The following is a 21,805-nucleotide window of genomic DNA, read 5'->3' as shown; positions in this document are numbered from 1 at the left end:
ATTAATGTATGATCTTTTAAACTTACTTAGATATCAGGAATGCTAAACAGCTTAAAAAAATAAATTACAGGTGAAACAGTTACCTTCAAGTGTCTGTTTTGGACTGTAATGATACTTGACCTTTGGGCAATCAAAATGACTACTTAATGACGGAAGCCCAGAAACTTCTCATTTTGGCCAGCCGTGTGACTCGTTTTCCATTATAATATGACTCATCTGGCTCCTAGGAGTCCTGAAGATAGTAGGAGACACTGTACCGTTCAGTCGTTTGGGAATATCACTTGCTAGTCCTCAGCTGGAAACCCTGGTGGTGTAGTGGTTAAGTGCTATGGCTGCTAACCGAAGGGTCAGCAATTCGAATCCACCAGGCGCTCCTTGCAAACTCTATGGGGCAGTTCTACTCTGTCCTATAGGGTAGCTATGAGTTGGAGTTGACTGGATGGCAGCGGGTTTGGTTTTTTAGGTTTGGTCCTCAGTTTGGCTGTGTTTGATTATTAAATTTTCAACTATCTCCTGTGGTTGTAGCTTCTTCCGCAAGTGTAAGATGGTATTGATATGTGAGAGATGGTGGTAATACATCCATATCCTTTACAAGATGATCAATCGATAGAAATGTAACGACTGCCTACTGTGTGCCAAGTACCGAGATAGGCACTTTAATTCCATATGCATCTTTTCCTGATATTCAGGTGGCATCCAGGAAGAAGAGATTATGATGCTGAATGTTCTTGCAGGTGTTACAAAGATAAATCATATTCAAAGTAGAGCCGTTCATTGTGATGCTGCCCTGGGTGCCTTGCTATGGGATCATTTTATCATTAAGAGATTTTTATAAGGTGTTTCTTGAACCTCTGGCAATAAAACCTCTTGGACAAGACCCAAGATAAGCCCACATTACATGGAATTGTATAGCTTAGTAAGATTTCATTTTTTTTTTTTTTTTCATTTACTTCATTATATTCTACTTTGTTATGAAGTGGTATCAGTAAAATGATAGAATACCACGATTTCTCTGGAAATATAAATGATACACATTGGATCTCAAGCTTTTGTTGGAAATTAGGGAAATTGGGCCAGGCATGAAGGGAAGAAAGAGCATACACAAGGATGTAAGATACGATTCGTATTGTCTTTGGCTGATGCGTCATCATCGCAGATACCATTTATTGTATACTTACTGTGTGTCTGACACCGGGCTAAGCACTGCACAACCCAAGAACTGTAAAAGGTGATTGCACTTCCAGCTGCATATACACACACTCAAGGATACTTAATAGCATTTGAGGTGCAGATTAAGCAAGGAAAGCAGTCTGTGTTGAGGGCAGCTTCCGGCATGACAAACCACAATTCAGTTTGGATGCTTGCTTGATTCAGCAGCTCACTATCAGGCATTCCCTGACTTTAGGAGACACTTATGTCAAACCTCCATCTCGATTGTCACTGGCTGCTGAGTGGTGTTTTTTGTTTGTTTGCTTTCTTTTGTTTTGTTTTTGTCTAATTATAGTTCTGTATGCTTATAAGAACATCAAAAGGCCGTGAGGACCAAGTCATCCCCCCTGTAAAAACACAGAGGTTTACAGTGGTTCTTTTGAGCACATTGCAATTTATCAGTTTCTCTTTATAGAGTCTTCAAAAAGACTTCTCAGTGTTATCATGTTCATTCATAACCTTTCAATTAAGTAATTTCAGCTATATTCACTTGCTGCAGCCTGTTCGATCCCGTCTTTATGAGATTGCTAATTCCTGTCACTTATCATTGAGAAACTACATTACTTTATTCAACCACATTTTCTAAGATAATGAATCTGTTGTTATCAAATGATCAATGTCATGTTAAAGGAGTTTCTTAACTGCATAAATTTAAATAGCTCATTTCGATAGTCCAACAAGCTGATAGAATGTTTGTTCCAAATATAAGGTGTATCAGACTCTACCCTTTCAACCTTTGGCATAAATTCTGGCTCAGTAGCAGCTAATGATAGGAAAGGTTTGAAGATGTTGACGTTAACCTTGGCAAGAAAGGAAAGCCGTGTCCTAGGGAACTATTAAGAGAGAACTTCTAGAGGTGCATTTGCAGATTAATTCAGATGACAACCAAAAGCCAAAGGTTTCTTGGTTCACCAAAAATGAAAAAAATAATTTTGTGTTACTTCTACCAGATAAATAGCAAGATGAAAATTATACAAAGCAAATGTATTTCAGTTTGCCTCTGATTTTTCCTCCTGGTAGAATCTGAATTAAAACACATGTGGGTGACTTTAGTAAATGAAAGATATATATATATATATATATATGTTTTACATTGCACTGGGTTGTTGGTTCTTATTTTGTGGTTACTAATACATATTCATTTCACATTTGGACAGATACGGCAGATGGCGTTTCTCAGGAGCTCTTCTCTGCTGGCTTGGTTGACGGTCATGATGTAGTTATAGGTAAATCATCTTTTAGTATGCAGTGTCATTTTGCTGATATATCACATGGAAATGCATTTAGAAAGAAAAATTTTCATAAAGGAATACTTTACCCTATGGATTTTGGAAGATTTCTTCTTGAATTCTTGTATAAAGAAGTCAATTACGAATCAATCATGTTTAATTTTCCTCTTGAGAAAGCTTTTTGTTTTTATGTAGGTATGTCTCATTTATCTGGATGTCATTTATTTGGTGAGGGACATCAGTTATGGCAACTGTAGCAAAGAACCTAAAAGTAAGACCCAAAAGTCCATGACATAGCAAAAATAAGGTATTTTAAATTTCATGTACAGAAGTACTAGAACCTCTGAGGTCTTTTCTCAGAGTTTCTTATTCTTTCTTTGGACCCAGTTCTGATAAATTTAGGTGCTAGTTTTCCCAGCCCCCAGCAATATTCATCATAAAGTCTTAAGGTTGGGACCTCAAAGATCATTCAGACCTTTTTTTTTTTCTTTTCATTAGATAAGGAAACAGAATCCCTAGAGAGGTTCAGTGGTTTGTCCAGGTCGTGAGGCTGGGCTGTGGCAGAGACGGGGCTGGACCCCTGATCACTTCCCTTCTAGACCACAACTCTTTCTACTACTTTCAAATCAACAGATGACTACATGGAGGAAGTGGAGCCTACCAGATACAGGCCTATTGATAGGAGCAAGAAATGCTGCTAAACCTCCTGACAAAAGAGGTAGAAAGCTCTCAGAGGCAGTCACGGTCACCTAAGGAAAAGTGTAGTCTGGAGCCCTCTCTAGGATAAGGTGAATAGTGCCACCCTCCTTAGCAACTTCTGGGTTTATGAAGATTTTATAATGCAGTTTATTACTGGGTATTCATAATTATGACCCTAAGTAATCGAAATTTGTTGACGTTATATCATAAAAAAAAAGGTTAATTATATTTATTATATAGTAATTACATTGTTAATTATGGTAACACTCTGTGTTAATTAGGAGAATGCATATCATGGTAAGATTTTCTTCAAAAATATTCAGACCCTAATCGGTGTTTGAATTGACATGCTCTTCATAAATGACACATTATAAGTTAAAAAGCTCACTTATTCGTAATAAATTCTTCCCCAGTAACGCTGGAGGATGTGACTGAGAGGGACATTGAGAGAGATATGCACACATATACGCATAATTTATTCCTAGAAAGTTTATAATACAGATCATTATAAAGTGAATTGTTTTATTTAAATAAGAGTAACTGCGTTTATAGTGGGAGATTAGGATTCTCACTAAAGAACCAGTATCCAATAATACGTCACTGATATACAAATGGTATGTCATAAATGCAAAGATATATTTATAATTAAAAAAAAATTGAGTTACTCTTCCTAGTAATTATACATGGAATGTACACATTGATTTTACAAGGAGCCTGATTCCTCTAGTTAGGAGCTCAGCTACTAACCAAAAGGTTGGCAGCTCCAATCCACCAGCTGCTCCTTGGAAACCCTATGGAGCGCTTCTACTCTGTCCTATGGTCACTATGAGTCAGAATCGACTTGATAACAATGGTTTTTTTTGTGTGTGTGTGTGATATATATATAGATATCCTGTTTTCTTCTCACTTGCCTTTAAAACCTTGTGTGATCTCATGTGCAGCTGGGTTCTTACTAAAATTTTCTCATCTAATATGAGGGAAAAACTGAAAACAGATCAATTTAACTTTAGTGTCTACTTTAAATTTCCTCTCTGAGTTCTTTATGTTAACCTAACAATTCCTTGATAAAAGTAAATTACTTTCATCCTTATTAGAAGAAATAAGCACACACTTTTGTGTCTTAGTTTACCCAAAGAAATAAAAAGTTAACAGCTAGATCAAGATATATTTTCCATACTAAACAGCCAGAACTAAAAATTAATTAGTGGAATGAAAATAATAATCAAAAATCTATTTTTGATTATTGTCCTTTGATGTGTGCTGATCCCTGGTAGGTGGGAGGGAATATGGAGAATAAAAGAGTTTCCCGTAAAGGAGTTAGGTCACATCTCTTGCTAAACATGCTCTTGCCTCATCACGCCTACGGTCCTATTTAGCATACTTCTTTTTGCCCCAGGCCCAGTTGAATCTAAACTAGTGGCATTTTGTTGTTGTTGTTGAATTTTTAAAAAGCAGCAATTAAGGTATAGTTCAAGTATAACTTGTTGAATATGTTTTAAATACAGTTCATAATCAGAAAGCTCCTGTTTTTCGATGCCTTAATAATTATCCTTCTAAAATTATTTTATCTTGCCTTGGTTTCCCTTCTGGGAGTTCTGGTATTCGTATGTGTAGAGTGCTGGAGTAAGACCAGGCATGTGTGACTCCTCCTAAGGAAGCAGCACTAAAAATACCTCACCTGCACATCACGCCAAAGAGTTTACAAACAAGCTTTGCCTGTTCCCTTTGATCATCACGTCAGTTCTGTAAGGTAGAGATACCAGGTTGCATTTAATTACCTGTGGATGAAAAACTGAAGTCAAAGGTAGTGTCAGGGCATTGCAGCTTGTGGTGGTACTTGAACTTAGGTCTCGTGACTCCATGCCCAGAGCTCAACCCTGTCCCTAACCCTCTGTGTACAATTTGTCTGATACCTTCAGTCTTGAAAAGTAGACCTAGATCATTTTAAATGATGGTAGTTCTCATGTCTCCTCAAAAAAAAAAAAAAAAAGTTTTTACTTGTTTTTTCCTGTTCAGAAGATGTTGTTTTATATTGTAATTGTTGGCTATTTGATAAACAGATAAAATGTATTTGATTCCTGCCCCCTCTAACCTATCCCAGCTATTGTCTGCTCCTTCCCTGTTCGTCTAAAGCCCCCTTACTAGATATGTCCCATCACCATACAGATGTGTTTTTATTTCTCCAGTCTTAACAAAGCCTTCTCTTGATCATGCTCCCCATCATAGCCATTTCCTTCCTTTCCTGTACAGCTAAACTTTTCCAAAAAATTGCTACTCAACTGGTCTAAACCAAAAGCAATGAAGTTTCCTGAATACAACTGAACACGGAAGGCCAGAGTAGCAGGGGTGGAGGTCTGGGGATAATGGTTTCAGGGGACATCTAGGTCAACTGGCATAACAAAATGTATTAAGAAAACATTCTGCATCCCACTTTGGTGAGTGGCGTCTGGGGCCTTAAATGCTAGCAAGCGGCCATCTAAGATGCATCAATTGGTCTCAACCCACCTGGCATGCAGAGGAGAATAAAGAACACCAAAGATACAAGGTAATTATGAGCCTAAGAGACAGAAAGGGCCACATAAACCAGAGACTACATTAGCCTGAGACCAGAAGAACTACATGGCCCCAGCTATAACTGATAAGTGCCCTGACAGGGAACACAACAGAGAATCCCTGATGGAGCAGGAGAACAGTGGGATGCAGACCTCAAATTCTTGTAAAAAGAACAGACTTAATGTTCTGACTAAGACTGAAGGGACCCCAGAGGTCATGGTCCCCAAGACTGGAACCATTCCCAAAGCCAACTCTTCAAACAGGGATTGGACTAGAGTGTAAGACAGAAAATGATACTGGTGGAGAGTGAGTTTCTTGGCTCAAGTAGACCCGTGAGACTATGTGGGCAGCTCCTGCCTGGAGGCGAGATGAGAAGGCTAATGGAGACAGGAGCTAGCTGAATGGCCATGTGGAATACAGGGTAGAGAAGAGGAGTGTGTTGACTCATTAGGAGAGCAGCCAGGAGTACATAGCAAGGCGTATGTAAATTTTTGTATGAGAGACTGACTTGATTTGTAAACTTTCACTTAAAACACAATTAAAAAAAAATTGCCACTGACTTCAATTCCTTTCCTACCACTGTCCCTTGTACCCAATCCAGTCAGGCGTTTGGCCTCCCAATTCTACTCAGACTGTTTTCAAAGTTATATCTTGAGGGGACAGATGGAATGGCAAATGCTAAGGCAAGTATGGCTGGAGTGGAGTGACCAGGAGGGTAGATACAGAGCGTGGGGTAAGGGAATGACTGCCACGTTTCTAACTCCAGTGGTTAAGTCTCAGTCCTCATCTTACTACACTTATCAGCAGCATTGAGCTGTCCTCTATGACAGACTTTCTCCTTCCATCTCACTGGTGCTTCCTTTTCAATCTTTTTTGCTGGTCCTCGGCATCTCTGACCTGCAAATATTGATATGCCCGAGAACTCTTTCCATTGATTGCTTTTTTTTTTTTTTTTTTAAATCACTGACTCTTGGTGATCTCATTTAGCCTGATGGTATTATATATCTACCATTCACTAACTCCCAAATATATATCTCTGGCCTAGACCTCTCCTTTTAATTCCAGACTCCTATCCAGCTCCTTTTTTTTGGCATCTTCCCTTAAATATCTGCATCTCAGATTTAATTTAACATCTCTAAAATCTGGTCCCTGGAGTTTGTAGGAAATAATGGCTAGTAGTCTTGTACACTCAGTTGATGTCAGCTCCATCATTCCAGGTGCTCAGGCCAAAAACCTAGGAGTGGTCCTTGACTTTTCCTTCCCTCTCATACCTCACATCCAATCTCTCAGAATGTACCCAAGATCTGGCCTTAAGTCACCACCTCCCTTACCATCCTGTTTCAAGCCCCTCTCATCTCTCAGTTGAATTATTGCAGCTGCACCATAACTGGCCTCCTTGCTTCTGCCCTTGCCTCCCTTCAGCCTGTTCTCAGCATCCAGAGACATAGAGGTAAAAAGTCAGTCAGACATATGGGATGTCCAGAATGAACAAGTCCACAGAGTGAGAAAGTAGGTTAGTGGTTTCCAAGGGATGGAAGAAGGGGGATTGACTGCTTGTGAGTATGAGATTTCTTTTTGGGGTGATGAAAATATTCTAGAATTGGAAGGGTGATGTTGCATAACCTAGTGAATAAGCTAGCAACCACTGACTTGTGTACTTTAAAAGGGTAAATTTTGTGGTATATGAATTATATCTCAGTAAAAAGAAGTAAGTCAGATTACTTTAATCCTTTAGTCAAGACACCCTAATGTTTTCTATCGCACAAAGACCTCTCAGTGGCCTACAACCCCCTTCGCAATCTGACCGCTTTTCACTTCCCAGACCTCCTGTCTTCTACTCTCCCTCTTGTTGGCTCCACTCCAGCCACTCCACTCCAGAAACGTGTGCTGTTTCTTTGCCAGGATGCTCCTTCCCCAGATACACGTGAGCTCACCTGCGTGTCTACTCTGGTTGTGCTTAAATATTCCTTTCTCCAAAGGGCCTACCCTAATTAGTCTACTTAAAATCGCAGCCCACCCCCAACTGCCTACCTTCTTCCTTACATTATGATTCTATCTCGTCTCTCCCCATCTAAGAGGTTGTCTCATTTATCTTGTTAATTATATAGCTTTTCCCATTGAGCATGAGTTTCTTAAGGGCCAGAATTTTTATGTTTTGTTAATGGCTGTGTTCCCAGTGCCCAAAACTGGTTATATCACATAGTAGGCACTCAATAAATATTTATTAAAAAGAAACAAATTCTGTTTTGAAATATAAAAACGTCTAACAATTACTTTTGAAACAAAGGCAATTTTGAATGTAGGATTTCGTTATTTTAAGGATCTCACTTTCAAGGTTGCAAAATTCAGATAGGATTTGCAAATATGAAACAGGCTCACCTAATGAAGGCTGTTTTAAAAAGTCTAATTCAACTTAGAGCAGTGACATATAGAGATTTGAATGAAATTTTATGTGGGTATTTTTTTCAGCTTCCATAACATAAAATAGCTAACATTAGGTTGATTAAAAATTTTTTATTTTCCCAGCAGAATGTTTTTGTTGTTGCTGTTGTTGGAGTAAATGCCCATGGTAGCATGAGGAAGCTGAAAAAAAAAAAAAAAGCAATAGCTTATGTTATGGAGCAAGAATGTTACAATTTTAGCTGTCATAGTAGCAAATATAGCTTTGAAAAACAATCTTCCATACCAAGCTTCGGGGTAGTCTGCCTTTAGTGCTCAAACCTTTACAGAGCAGAGCTGGGACTGCAGAAGGGCTGGTATGGCCACGTGGAGGGATTGCTTCTGTGCAGAGGCCGAGGCGTGCAGAAATTAAATGTGGTGTTTGTAGACCCAAATAAACCCACTTCAGTTGTACTTAGGAAACCCTGGTGGCGTAGCAGTTAAATGCTACAGCTGCTAACCAAAGGGTCGGCAGTTCAAATCCACCAGGCGCTCCTTGGAAGCTCTATGGAGGCAGTCCTACTCTGTCCTGTAGGGTTGCTATGAGTCGGAATCTGCTTGACAGCACCGGGTTTGGTTTTTTTTTTTTTTTTTGGTTTAGTTGTGCTTAAATGCAGCACCACTTCAGGCAAAAAACAGGAAACACTTTTAGGCCTTGTGTAATTGGAAACTGATAAGATTGCAAGACATGCTGGATAGATGTTGGCCTGAAAAAAAAAAAAAGGTTTACAAGATGAAAGACTATACAATATGCACCTGTAAATTTGCTTATCTTCCCTGGCTGGGCTGGCCAACAAGTGGAAATATACCAGATCTGAGTTTACGTTCCAGTTGTTTCCAAGAGAGATCCTGAGGATGACCAACAGTAAGGCTGCATAGAAACAGGTTTCCTCTGTCTCCTGGTTTAAAAACAGCCTATTAGGAGTCTTTTTTTTTTTTTTTGCAGTGGATGCAGGCTCGGGGGGTGAGGGAGGTGGGGATGGGACTGGTATGTGCTATGAAGAAGAAAGCAAGAATTCTGATTTCTGTTCAGACCTTTAATGGGTTTTCGAACCTCAGCAATAGGAGAAAGGAACACCTGTTGTAAGTGTGTTCAGCTGCAGTTGCCTGGCCTCCTGTACAGAGCCTGCCCCTACAAAGCTGCCGAACGCTGGTCAGCAAGGTCCGTGCAGAGGCCAGGGGTTGCTGTCAGTGACCACGGGAGAAAAAGCTGGCTGAGAGGGCCGCCTTGCAGACGAATGCCTACTCACTGCCTCTTGCTGTGTTTTTATACCACCACGTCCTCCCGACTTGGTAACAACATATGTCTGTTTCCTTTAAATGAAATTTAGAGACAGATGTTGGAATTTCCATTTTCTAAGACGGGAGCTGTGTTTTTGCATTGATTTGTACAGTTTTCTTCTGATGGATTTTGAGCTTAGCTGACCATTTTGTTACCACTGAGGTGAAAGCTAACAGTAGCCATGTATGTCCTCATCCCTCTCTCACTGGACTTTAGACACACTGTTCTCACCCCTGCGGTACTCTTTTTCTACGCATAAAGAATCATGTGCAAACCCTGTCTGCCCTCAGGACTCACCACAGTAGTCACTTCCATGGAGTTTTCTCAGATGCCTCCCTCTCCCTTCCAGAATCTGGAAGACGTATTTTCCTTGTCTAGCATGTCGGAGAACCCCGTTTTCCTCAGCTTTGTGACCTGTGGCTTTCATCCTGTTGTACTTCCTGGTGACTGTCTTATCTCTTTGTGGAGATTGAAGGCACCTTTAAGGCAAAGCCTGTTTTCTGCTTTATTGATTCTCCACCATCCTTTGCCACACATAAACCAAAAACCAAACCCACTGCTGTCGAGTCGATTGCAACTCATAGTGACCCTATAGGACAGAGTAGAACTGCCCCACAGAGTTTCCAAGGAGCGCCTGGCGGATTCGAACTGCCAAACTCTTGGTTAGCAGCCGTAGCACTTAACCACTATGCCACCAGGGTTTCTTTGCCACACATAGACACCTAATAAATATGTTGAATAAATGAATGTATTTAATTTCACTGGGCTGGTTTAATCCCATTTTGCATAAATTGATAATTTAGACAGTGCAAATATTGTTATAGCCTGTAAAAATGAAAGAGTAATTCACCATAATTGATTCCCTCTCTCTCCCCTCTTCAAGCCCTTATTTCTCTCAAAAATTGATTTATTACATGACCTCTGAGTCCTGCCCCTTGGGAAGGAAATGTGGTTGGTCTGGAGGGCCTTCTGTCTGTCCTCTAGGGCTTGCTGAGGTTACAGTGTTTCTCAAAGTGTAGACTTTAGAATGCCTGCATCTAAATTTTATCTGGGGTGCTTATCAAAAATGAGCATATCTGGATTCTGCCCTAGAGCTACAGAATCTGGAATCTTGGGCCTAGAGTATGGAAATCTGCACTTTTAACAAGTATTCCAGGTGATTCTTAGACACAATAGAATTTCATGGCCAGTTTCTGCTGGCAGTAAGTAACCTTTGGAGTCTGTTTCAGCTCGTTTGATCACACCTATATCTTTCAAGTTTCACTTATCTCATCTGCTTTTATGCCTTTCTTGATTCTCTTCCTCCTTTAGAAGACTTGTTTTAAAACTGTTCCAGCAGTTAGCTTTTAAACATTGTGTGTGTGTGTGTGTGTGTGTGTGTGTGAATGGTGGAGATGCTACATAAGTCGAGGAGCAGGATTGGTACACATTTTTACCATAATGGATAGTTGTAGTGTTTATTAAAATTAATATTGCCGTCCATGGTGTAATAAGCCCTCCAGGTGGCCTTCAGCTTTTATATTTCCGTATAATGACAAGATGTCTTTAGGCTGTAAGGTATGTAAGCAACAGAGTCTTTGCTCATTCATGAGTATGTGGTTGGATATATGAAGTGCTTTGTTCTTCCAGCTATAGTCAGAGATATTTAAGTTTGCTGTGAGTGATTGGAAATTTATTGATCAACAGTACACTATTACAGTAAGTCTTGGAAAAGAGTGAACACATTCTCTGTTATTTTCAGTTGAGTGATTAATGCTGTGGTGATTACTGATGTAAAATTCAGTGGAAAAAAACTGATCAACAAAATAGTGTCTGTATTATACAACTACACTATGATTTTTAAATGGTGACTGGTAATAAAAGGAAGGAAACTCCTTAAGCCCCTCCTTGAATTAACACTCTGAGTTTAGGCAGGCTTAAGGTTAGTTGAATGAATTCAGTAAATACAAGCGTGCGATTCCTGATTGGTCACTGGGTGGCACAGACAGTTAAGTGCTTGGCTACTAATCAAAAGATTGGCCATTCGGAATCATCCAGAGCACCTTGGAAGAGAGGATTGGTGACCTGCTTCTGAAAGGTCACAGCCTTGAAAACCCTACAAAGCCCAGTTCTCTTCTGTAATATATGTGGGGTTGCCATGAGTTGGATTTGACACAACAGCAAGAGGTTTGGTTTTATTTTGATTCCTGATTTAAAATTGTGTGCTCAGTTCACTGCTCTTGGGAATTAGGAACTATAAGTGGTTTGGGAAAACTATGCTGACTGATTATTTTCTTGGTATATTTTTACCAGATATAAATTTTTAGCTAGACAGGGTTTAAACAATATGGCACAGGGTTTTCATTCAGTACAGGATTTCCATTTTCCAAAAGCTGCTACTCACAATTTTATTGTAGCTCATTGTTCCTGTCTTCCCAGATACCATTTTTAAAAACGTCTTATTAAGGTGTTTATACCCTAAATAGGAAAATATGACATTAATAATTAAAAATTAGTGTGCAGAAATTATTTTTATATGTGTATGAGTGATAAGATGGACTAGCTGATATAAAATACACCGTGCATATTGAATCCTGATTTTAATTTCATTCCGATGAGTGAATGACTACCATTTTGAGATGAATTAAAATATTCAGCAGTTGACACCTTTGGAGAAGTGGTAGAATCACAGTGTTACTGTTTGCTCTGTGTTCTGGGAAACAGGCCTGAATAAATGTGCAGAGAGAGAACACACATGCACAAATACACACACTCAGCATTGATTTGGTCACATACCTGAGGGTTAACTCTTTTTTTTTTTCAGTTTTATTTAGTTTAAAATTTTAGTTTATTTAGTTACAACAGGAAGCCAGATAGACTGAAGTAAAACGCATATAACCCTTGCTTTAACAAAGTATTATTTTTATAATCTGGTCACCGTATCACTCTGCCCCCCAAAACTCAAGGGAATTAAATAGAAGAAAATGTTTTCCTAAGCAAACTAAGTCAGAAGCTAAGCTGCAGATGTCCACTCACATGTTTCAACCCTCTGCCCCAGCCACCCTCTGTGCTTAATTATTTGTAAATCTTTATACAAAGTGATCCACAATTCAGATGAGGGTTAGCTGAGATGTTGTTTATAAAGAACTTCTGAGTTGTTGGAGGTGGAGGCAGTCATTCAGAACTATCCTTCCAAATGTGAGCATCTGTTATTTCCAGGAAATTCTAGCATAAAATAACATCTGTAATTCCCCCAAAGATGTTCTCAGTTTCTGAATTGCATGATTATGAATTCATGCAGCAATAAACCACACTGCAAGCCCTGATTTTCTAATTAACCTTGTCATTTTTTATTTAGTTAGGAGTCGTGTATCATCTTTAAAACAATTGGTTCAGTTAGACTCCAGTTCAGACTATACTTAATTTCACTTATGTGAAACAAGAGTTTGCCAGTGGATGAGTCCTAGGTATGTACTCAGTAAAATCTTGCTTTCTCTATTCCTTTGAAATTTCCTGTTTATGTTAATCTGTCCTTTAACTCTAGAATCAGATATGAATGAAGATTAAAGTAATCCGGTCAAGCTTTCTGACTATTGGAATAGAATGAACCTCGAATTGCCAGTTCCTACTTACGACAGCAAAGCCTTTCTGGTGTAAGTAAAGTAGGCTGAGTCTGATGCAGAAAACCTAGTCTGTCTGTAATTTACATTGCTCTAATACTACCACGTATGATCTGGTGATCTGCTCCCATAAAGATTATAGCCTAGAAAACCCTGTGGGCAGTTCTGCTGTGTCCTGTAGGGTCACTGTGGGTTGGAACTGACTGGATGGCACACAACAGCAATCTTGTATGACCTAAGTTTAGCATCCAAAAGATAGCGTAAGAATGCTTTTACCCCAAATTCATTTTAAGACAAGAGACCTTGACTGGTCACGTTCTAATAGATTGAAAGCTTCATTTTTGTTGTCAGGTTTACTTTCTCCAATATATCTTTAAATGTTTTTACCTAATTTTATGAGCTAATGTTTTTAGAAGCACCCACTCTACTGCTCAATCATGATAAACATTCCTTAAAAAAAACCCACTGCCATCGAGTCAATTCCGACTCACAGCAACCCTATAGGACAGAGTAGAACTGCCCCATAGGGTTTCCAAGGAGCGCCTGGTGGATTTGAACTGCTGACTTCTTGGTTAGCAGCCGTAGCACTTAACCACTACACCACCAGGGTTTTCAAACATTCCATAACTGGCAGGTTTTCCTGTAGGATTCCATGTATGATTGGCCATAGATCCATCCAGGAGGAGTTTGTAGTCAGGAAAGTATTTGACTAGCCATGGGTATAAAATCATGGGCCTGGTTCTACGCCATTTCTGCCTACTGTACAGCATGGCAGAACGTGAAGAAGCTCTCTGTTAGGCTTGGAAGGCATAATATTTTTTGGGGGGGGTGCCTAATTTTTTTTTATAGTAAAATGTCCAAGTTTCTACCTTAGGGAACTTGGGCAGCCATGAGAATTTGTTAACTCAAAATGAGTCCATCAGAGTCAAGGCATCCTTTTAGTAATAGACTCCCCAGAAGAGCTACATAATAACAGATTCTGAAACTTAGCATTTTGTTGGCTACCTCTTTAGAAACTTAGTGCGCTCATGACTGGTTTCTTCATTCAATGGATGAATCTGGAGTTAAAATTCTGCTGTCAGATCGCTGCACTCAGCTGTCTGTGATGTGCAGGATCAGAGGACAGGGAAGGACTTGAGAATTGCATCGGCACTGGCCTTGCTTTCCTTCCCTTTGGCTTGGCTATTAATTCCTCGTATATTCTTCTCACTGTTTTGTTTCTAGTTCTTGTAGTTGTCAGTGGAACTGAGTGATAAGGTGCGAATGGCATACAGTGGAAATTTAACATCTAATAGAAAGATAGACTACAGGTTAGAGAACATGAATTGGACAGCGTTACTCTTGGGAAGCATAAAAATGCTATGGATTATTTTGACTAATGAGCCTCTCAGCCCCTGACACTGTAGTCTTATGGAGCTCTTAAGATTAAAAAAACAAAAATGTTAGCTTTTTTCTTTAATGCTTTTGAAAATTTTTATTAGGTAAGGAATAGGCGTGAGAAAATTAATTTCTGGTATTTTTTTCACAGGGAATATATGTTAAAAATGTAGGACTCTGCATTTAAAGTAACTCTGAACCAGGGGCTTTATATATGTTTAATTAGCAATAATTAAATATAACAGCTTAATCTTGCCATAATTTGAAATAGCCACGCAATCCACATGTCTGCAGATTAAGTGGTTCTTGCCAATAATAGCAGATAATCCCCTGGGATATTCCTAGGAGTCCTCAAAAGAATGCATCCCAGGGGTTCTCAAACCACTTTGCCAGTGGTGCTTACCATGTGGTGGCCTCACTGACTCTCAAAGCGTCCCCTGCCACAGAAACTGCTTGAAGAAGCCACACCAGTGTCAGCAGCTAGTGTGAGGGTCTCAGCACCCACAACAGGGGTACTGCTTCCAGAAGGATCCAGGGCTCTTCCTGTTATTCAGTCAGAATGGTGCTTGCTTCTATGCAGAATAGGGAGAAGGGCCTTCTCTCAGATTTTGTCACCCAGGCCTTGAAGCTTCCCTACTTCGTTCATTCATTAAATAAAGCATTTAATTTACTTGGTGTTGTGTACGCCATGGTGAGTAAAACAATCAAGGTTCCTGCTCTCATAAAGCTTCCAGTCTAACCTAAGAGACACGTATTAGGCAAGGTATACACAGATAAAAGTGAAATTGCACGTTGTAAGACGTGCTCCAAAGGAAAATAGTATGCTATAAAGACAATAAGAAAAAGGGGGACCTAATTTTTTAATGTAGATTTGAAAGCAGGGAAGGGCCCTTTGTGAGGGAGAGGTCTGAGTGAAGTCTTGGAGTAAGCCTGCCCGGAGAGGAGAGATTAACATTCAGGGCAGAGGCATGGCTTGTGCAGATAAAGAACTTGGTGAAAGAAGATCAGTGTGGCCAGAACACATGGACGAGAGGAGGGCTGCATGGCAGAAGGATGGGGGAGAGGCAGGGGACAGATCGTGCAGGGCTTCGTAAATAGCGGTTAGCCATGATGCCTTGTAAAAAACTAAATTGAAGTTCAACTTTGGTTGCATTTCTATGTAGGAAAAGTATATATCTTTTGCCTTCCTTGTCTTATTTTTCTTTAGCTTCATTTCATCTGTAGAGAATCTAAATGCACAGTTTAGGGTAACTTAGGGTGCCTTTGCTGCTTGGGCACAATTCTCATTTGACTGAGGAGAGTAAGAGCCACAGAGGGGCAGGAAAATAGCCCTGGAGGACTTGAGAAATAAAAGCTGAAATGCTTCAACATTCTAGGTTCATTTAAGTTGGAGGGCATTGAAAAGTGACAATGGCAATTTAATGTTTGCGGATCAAGAAAACTTCAGAGATAGATACCTTCCAGTAATTCTGAATCCAATTATTCTATCAAAGAGAAATTAGGATTCCTAGAATAGGAAAAATTTGGGCATTCATCACAGGCATTTTATTCATATTAATTGCTAACCTAAGGGCCTTCACGTCCATTCCCAAAGAGGATGAAATACATTTTCCATTTCATAATATTGCCTTATTCTTATACAAATTGTTGTGTGCGCTAAGCTACCACTTACATACACAGTAGAATTATTATTATAATAGAGTACAGAATATATAAAATATTCATGTTCATTGAGCTAAAACAAACCTTCCACTTCAAGTACATCAATTACAGTTGAATTCAGTGAATTTTCTTTCAGGGGCTAATACTCTAATTACCAAAATTAAAGTCAGCATTCAAGTGGCCACATGTTCAGAAAGCAGGTACAGTAAAATAAGTGCTCGTTCAGCTAACCTTTGCCCTGGTGTACGGATATAGGGCTGGGGCAATGCTTTCCCACAGTGGTCATTTCTAGAGTGTCTATAAACTGGTTAAGTTGTCTGATCATTCTGGTCAACCTTGCTTTACCCTTCCTTTATTGGCTTTATTCTCTATGTAGTAATTTATTTCTGGGGAAAAATCTTTCCAAACTTCTGAGAAATGAATATTATAAAAACACTGAGTGGCATAGAAATTATTGTACAGAACTCTAGGTTCAGCTAACTGATATCTCCCATAATTACTTAAGTAACTGATTTCAAGTGGATTAGTTATTGATAAATTACAGTAAAATCAATTTGTATATGTTTCTTGGGGAAACCCTGGTGGCATAGTGGTTAAGTGCTACAGCTGCTAACCAAGGGGTTGGCAGTTCGAATCCACCAGGTGCTCCTTGGAAACTCTGTGGGGCAGTTCTACTCTGTCCTATAGGGTCGCTATGAGTTGGAATTGACTCGACAGCACTGGGTTTGGTTTTTTGGTTTATATGTTTCTTAATTGGTCACATTGGCTTTCTATATTGTGTACTATTTTTTTGCAATTAACTGTTAAAACCCAAAAACCAGTTGCCCTTGAATCGATTCCAACTCATGTCGACCCCATGTGTGTCAGAGTGGAATTGTGCTCCATAGGGTTTTCAGTAGCTGATTTTTTGGGAAGTAGATCATCAGGCCTTTCTTCCAAGGTGCCTCTGGGTAGACTCTAACCTCCAACCTTGTGGTTAGCAGGCAAGCACATTAACTATTTACATTACCCAGGGGCTCCAGCTATTAAAACAGCCCCATCTTATTTCTTAGACTCTCGGAATCTGAAACATCTGTAGAGACCATGTGGTGGATGGAAAAGAGCACAGCCTTCAAATCAGACACACCTGGTTCAGATACCAGCCGTGTCAGTTAGTAGCTGTGACCTTGGGAATTGACTTCATTTCCCTAGTCCTCCATTGCTTCTTTACCTATAGACTGACCCACTTAACTCAGAGTTGTCATGAGGATTATTTGATTACATAAAGAGGTTAGTGCAATAGCTGGCACATAAGAGACACTCAGTAAGTGGTAGTGCTATTTTGGAGTCGATCCAGCTGGCCTCCTGCCCACTGTAAGACTTATTTTATGATATACCAGTCAGAGAATGTGAAGCAACTGTGCAGTTTTCCCAAATAAAATGATACTCAGATACCTAGTTAGTAGTGGAGGCAGAAGCTCCACATGGGGAGGGATGACTGAACCCCTGTAGTCCCACTTTTTTCCATGAGAGTCAGTGTGTGTACCTCTGCCATCTCCCTGCTGGCATTGGGGGATGCTTTCTCCTATTAATGCTCTGGTCCAAGTATGCTCTGGAAATTCATGTATAAATCGCAAAATGAAAATGAACACTCAGAAAAGAATAGGCAAATAGATCATTGGTCTTACAAAATAGTTTGCTTTTACTTGTAGTCAGCCTGGAAGTACTGAACAAGTTACCTCCTTATTTAGTTTCCTGCTTTTTCCCTGTGATTGAAGTCACCGTTTTCCCACTGCTGAGTACCATCTAACGTGTAATGCCTCCGAGTCAGACCTAGGAGGAGAGGATTATAGAGAAATGTGGGTTTCCTTGTATCCTAAGGCTCACCTTTTGAGCCCTAGTCCCTTAGCCAAAGACCTACTTCTTTCTCTCTCACCTTTTGAGTTGAGGTTTCTTTGGCAAGACTTACCTCTTTCTCTGATACTTGACACCAGGAATATTTACCACCATCACGGGGAGACTACACACTTGTCTCAAGGAAGCTCACACTTCCTTCCCATGGGATTGTGGTCATGCTCTTAGGTCTCAACAGGACAACCCAAACAGAATACAGTACAATAGCCTAATATCTGTACAGGAGGAATAGCCAGCCTCCATTAACTTGACCCACTGAACTAAGTGATACTCTCAGTTCCCTCTGTAAATGTACCAAAAAGGCCTAGGGCATGCTGACATCTCACAGCTGGGAGAAGACACTCTAGTATGCCCCCCACTTTCCCATGTCTGCTCCCACCAGGTAAGCTGTATGTTTAACCCGAGTTCGTGCCCAAACTCGTATGGCAATGGTACTTCTAATTAGAACTACACCATTTAATTAATTGATAAGAGTTCAAAATCAGTTGTTTTTTCAAACAACAAGCAGGATGCTTTAGAAAAGCTTAATAAAGGCAAATTGCTAAAATAAACAAAAATGTATTAAATTAGATGTGGGAAAGATGACTGTAAAAAAGAGACATTTTAGAACTAGGATTTTTTTTAACTGCCTTGGCCCTACATCGTATGATTGGTAAATGAATGTATATTAATGAGTTCTTAGTTAAAACATTAAATGTAAGGTATATTTGTATGATATTTTTACATTTTTATATTACAGTTTGCATATTTTAAACTGCCTTTTTGTATTAACCAACCAGATACCACTCCCAACTCATTAAATAAGAGCATTTCTTCTGTACCTACAGACAAGTCCTGCTATATAATTTTGGGAGCCCAGTGTGAAATGAAAATGCATATCCTCTTGTTAAAAAATTACGAAGAATTTCGAGATGGTGACAACAGAACATTGAACCAGGCAGGAGCCCTGTGTGCCTGCCCAGGCCACACTGCCATGAAGGCAGCCCTGCCTACATTATGGACAAGGGGGCTGGGGAGAAGAGTTTCAGAGTATTATCCCGTGGTACTTACCCACTTACTCTCGTTCTGTATTTAAATAGTTGATTTTTGTAACATGAATGACTTCTTCTAACATCGTTTTCTTTATTTGGATCCATGTGTACGTTTTTGTAACTCTCTGGTCTTTTATTGGCCTTTCCTATATGAGGTCTTCTTCACATTTCCTAAGAATATTTTCATTCAAATCATGGAGACATTTTTGGTGCCCACAAGGTCAGGTACTGAGTTGCTGTCACTATACTGGAGATTTCTCTCCAGGGAGGCCTAAAACCAGCTCTCTTTCTGGCAAAACTTTAAAGTTTAAGTTTATTAAAGTTCTATTGTAGTGATCCTTAAAGACCAACAGTGTATGATATTTGAGACCGTGGTTTTATTTTGCTCGAAACAATGAAAATGCATGCAACTTTTCAGTAATGTCTTAGATAGTGGGGTATACTCACTTGACATTCACCTAAACTCTTCACTGGTTGGTGTAATACTATATTCCAGAACAGCAAATAAAAGTGGTTGGGTCAAACACGGAAAGTTACCCTTTGAAGAGATGCCAAAGGAAAGTCTCTTAAAGTTGTAAAAATGTCCATTTGTTTTTAGCCTATTAACATTTATGTCCCAGTAGAATATGTCATTCCTAGCAGATGATGATGTTTTAAGAAGATGGTAAGAAGATGAGACAATCTCTTCTTCTAGGTCTATATGTTTTTTGCATGAGTATAGTGCATACCAGAAAACCATAAAAAACCAGAAAACCATAATGGGTAAAAATTGACCCATAATATTTTGCAGGATTTTAATGATTCTTCAGAAGAAAATGCATTTTCATTTAGAATAGCTTAAGCTATAAGTAAAGAGCATGGGTGATGCAAATGATTAAACACTCAGCTACTGACCAAAAATTTGGCAGTTCTTATCCACCCAGAGGTCCCTCAAGATAACAGGCAAAAAGGTAACAGCAACTGGAGACCCTGTGGAACACATTTCTACTATGAAACATATGGGGTTGCCATGAGTCAGAATCTGCTAAATGGCACCTGGATAGTAAAGACCAAGAAAATTTCTCTCTTAGCCACAACAAGCCTCTCCTCCTCTGTTGGTGGTCCAAGTTGGCTTCCTGCCCATCCCTAAACAGGCCAATTGGTGGTGGAGGTTGAGGTCCCCATGAGTAGGTTGTGGGCCATCACTACCCACGATATCCACCTCAGGCCCCATAATAGTCTTGTTAAATAGCCTTAGCGCTTCCTTTTAAATTATCGTACACAAACTGCTCCTTCTAGGTATAGACGATTTACCTGTTCTTTAGGAAATTTATTACGTTGCTGTTAGGTTGTGTCGTGGCAGTGTAACAGATAGATCTTTCAAATGGCTATAGAGATGCACAATTTGCAGCACATTTTCAAAAGCAGGGAGTATTAAAGAGGAGGAGAACCTCCTTCTTCCTTCCTCAGTGTTCATATTGGTGTTATTGGTGTTTATATTTCCTTGCTGAGTGTCTCATACTTGACAGGAAAGCAAAATCCAGTTTGTTTATGCATTTTTATTTGGATTTTGCACGCTCTCTAGGTTTCCTTTTAATAGATAGACTCTCTTTTCTAGATGGTGTACCCATGACACCTCATTGCTGATTATGTTGTTTTGGTTCCATTTTCTTAACTACATTCAGTATGCAGAATCATTCATACCATAATGATATATTACAGGCTTTTCCCTGACTTTAAGGCATGACTTCTTTTGTTAGAATATGTTAAAAAGCTTAAGTCACAAACTGTGAAAAACTGATTTTTGAAATTACTTCAGCCCACATTTTCTATCTCAAATCTTAATTTAATCATAGTTCTTGAAGAAGCAAACCTAGGCAGACTTAATGGAGTCCTCTATACCTGTGGAGTCCTTTTCCTCTTTTGGCATGCCGAAATTGAAATCTTGTTGAGCTTCACGTTTTTGCCTCAAAGCCTCCCAACCACATTTTAGCCAATAATCCAACTCACATCCTTTTTCTGCTCTAACTTCAATTGTTCATACACTGCAGAGGTTACAACTTTGTGGCCCAAGACCTGGGCCTTGCCAGTAAATGTATTTTGTTTGGTCTGGAAATGTATTTAAATGTCTTAAATTACTTGCCGACATTTAAAAATTGGGAGAATTCACATTAGCATCCAGTTCTGATGTGTCTTAGAAAATCCAGAAGATCTTAAAACACCGGGCCTGAAAGCCTATGTTGCAAAAGTCCCTGTACCCACTTCCTCTCTGAACAATTTACTTTATCTCCCTGGCCCCTGACCCTGTAGGGTCTATTAGTGTTAACTGAGTCCACCCAGTTTTCTTCCTACATACACAGCACATCGTTCCCACACAGCTATATAAGGCTAGATTAAGGTTATTTTTCTATGCAAAAAACAAGTGTGATTATTCATTCGTTGATCAGCCTTAGATATAAATCTCTGCAGCTTTTTTTTAGGAGTCCCTTCTCCCTTATAATGCTTTGGAAATCATCCGCTTCCTTAGAGAAGAGCTTGGAGTAGAATTTAATGTGGACCTAATTGTCCAGTTTTGGAAAAGGTTTAATAATGGGTTTAGAAACATAAAGTCCTAAATTGTTTCCCATAAGGGGATTAGGGGAGTTAGGCGTGTCCACAAGCATTGACTGGAGCTAAGGAAGTACACAGTTCTCTTGGTCAGTCATAGCTTGGATGTCTGCAGGAATGTTCCTTCTAAGAACACTCACCGTGAAGGTCATTTCTGCCAGTATTCAGCACAGGGCAACATTTCATTCTATTATACATAAGGTAATATGAGTCAGGGCTGAGGTAGTGGCAGCTATCAAAAAGTAT

At 39.5% G+C, this 21,805-nt stretch overlaps 1 protein-coding gene across 3 annotated transcripts in view; it reads left to right on the top strand.

Annotated features, from left to right (window-relative positions):
• The window catches only part of STK39 (serine/threonine kinase 39), a 346,663-nt gene that overhangs the window by 290,230 nt on the left and 34,628 nt on the right, over nt 1-21,805 (top strand). For all 3 annotated transcript variants that reach the window (XM_049887367.1, XM_049887366.1, XM_049887368.1), the window contains one exon: nt 2,367-2,435. In XM_049887367.1, the coding sequence (XP_049743324.1) occupies nt 2,367-2,435 (69 nt within the window). The remainder of the gene's footprint in view (nt 1-2,366; nt 2,436-21,805) is intronic.

This window comes from Elephas maximus, chromosome 6 (assembly GCF_024166365.1).
Source record: "Elephas maximus indicus isolate mEleMax1 chromosome 6, mEleMax1 primary haplotype, whole genome shotgun sequence".
Taxonomy (NCBI): Eukaryota; Metazoa; Chordata; class Mammalia; order Proboscidea; family Elephantidae; genus Elephas; species Elephas maximus.
Note: the sequence above shows the minus strand (reverse complement) of the source record. Positions and strands in the feature narration are given on the sequence as shown.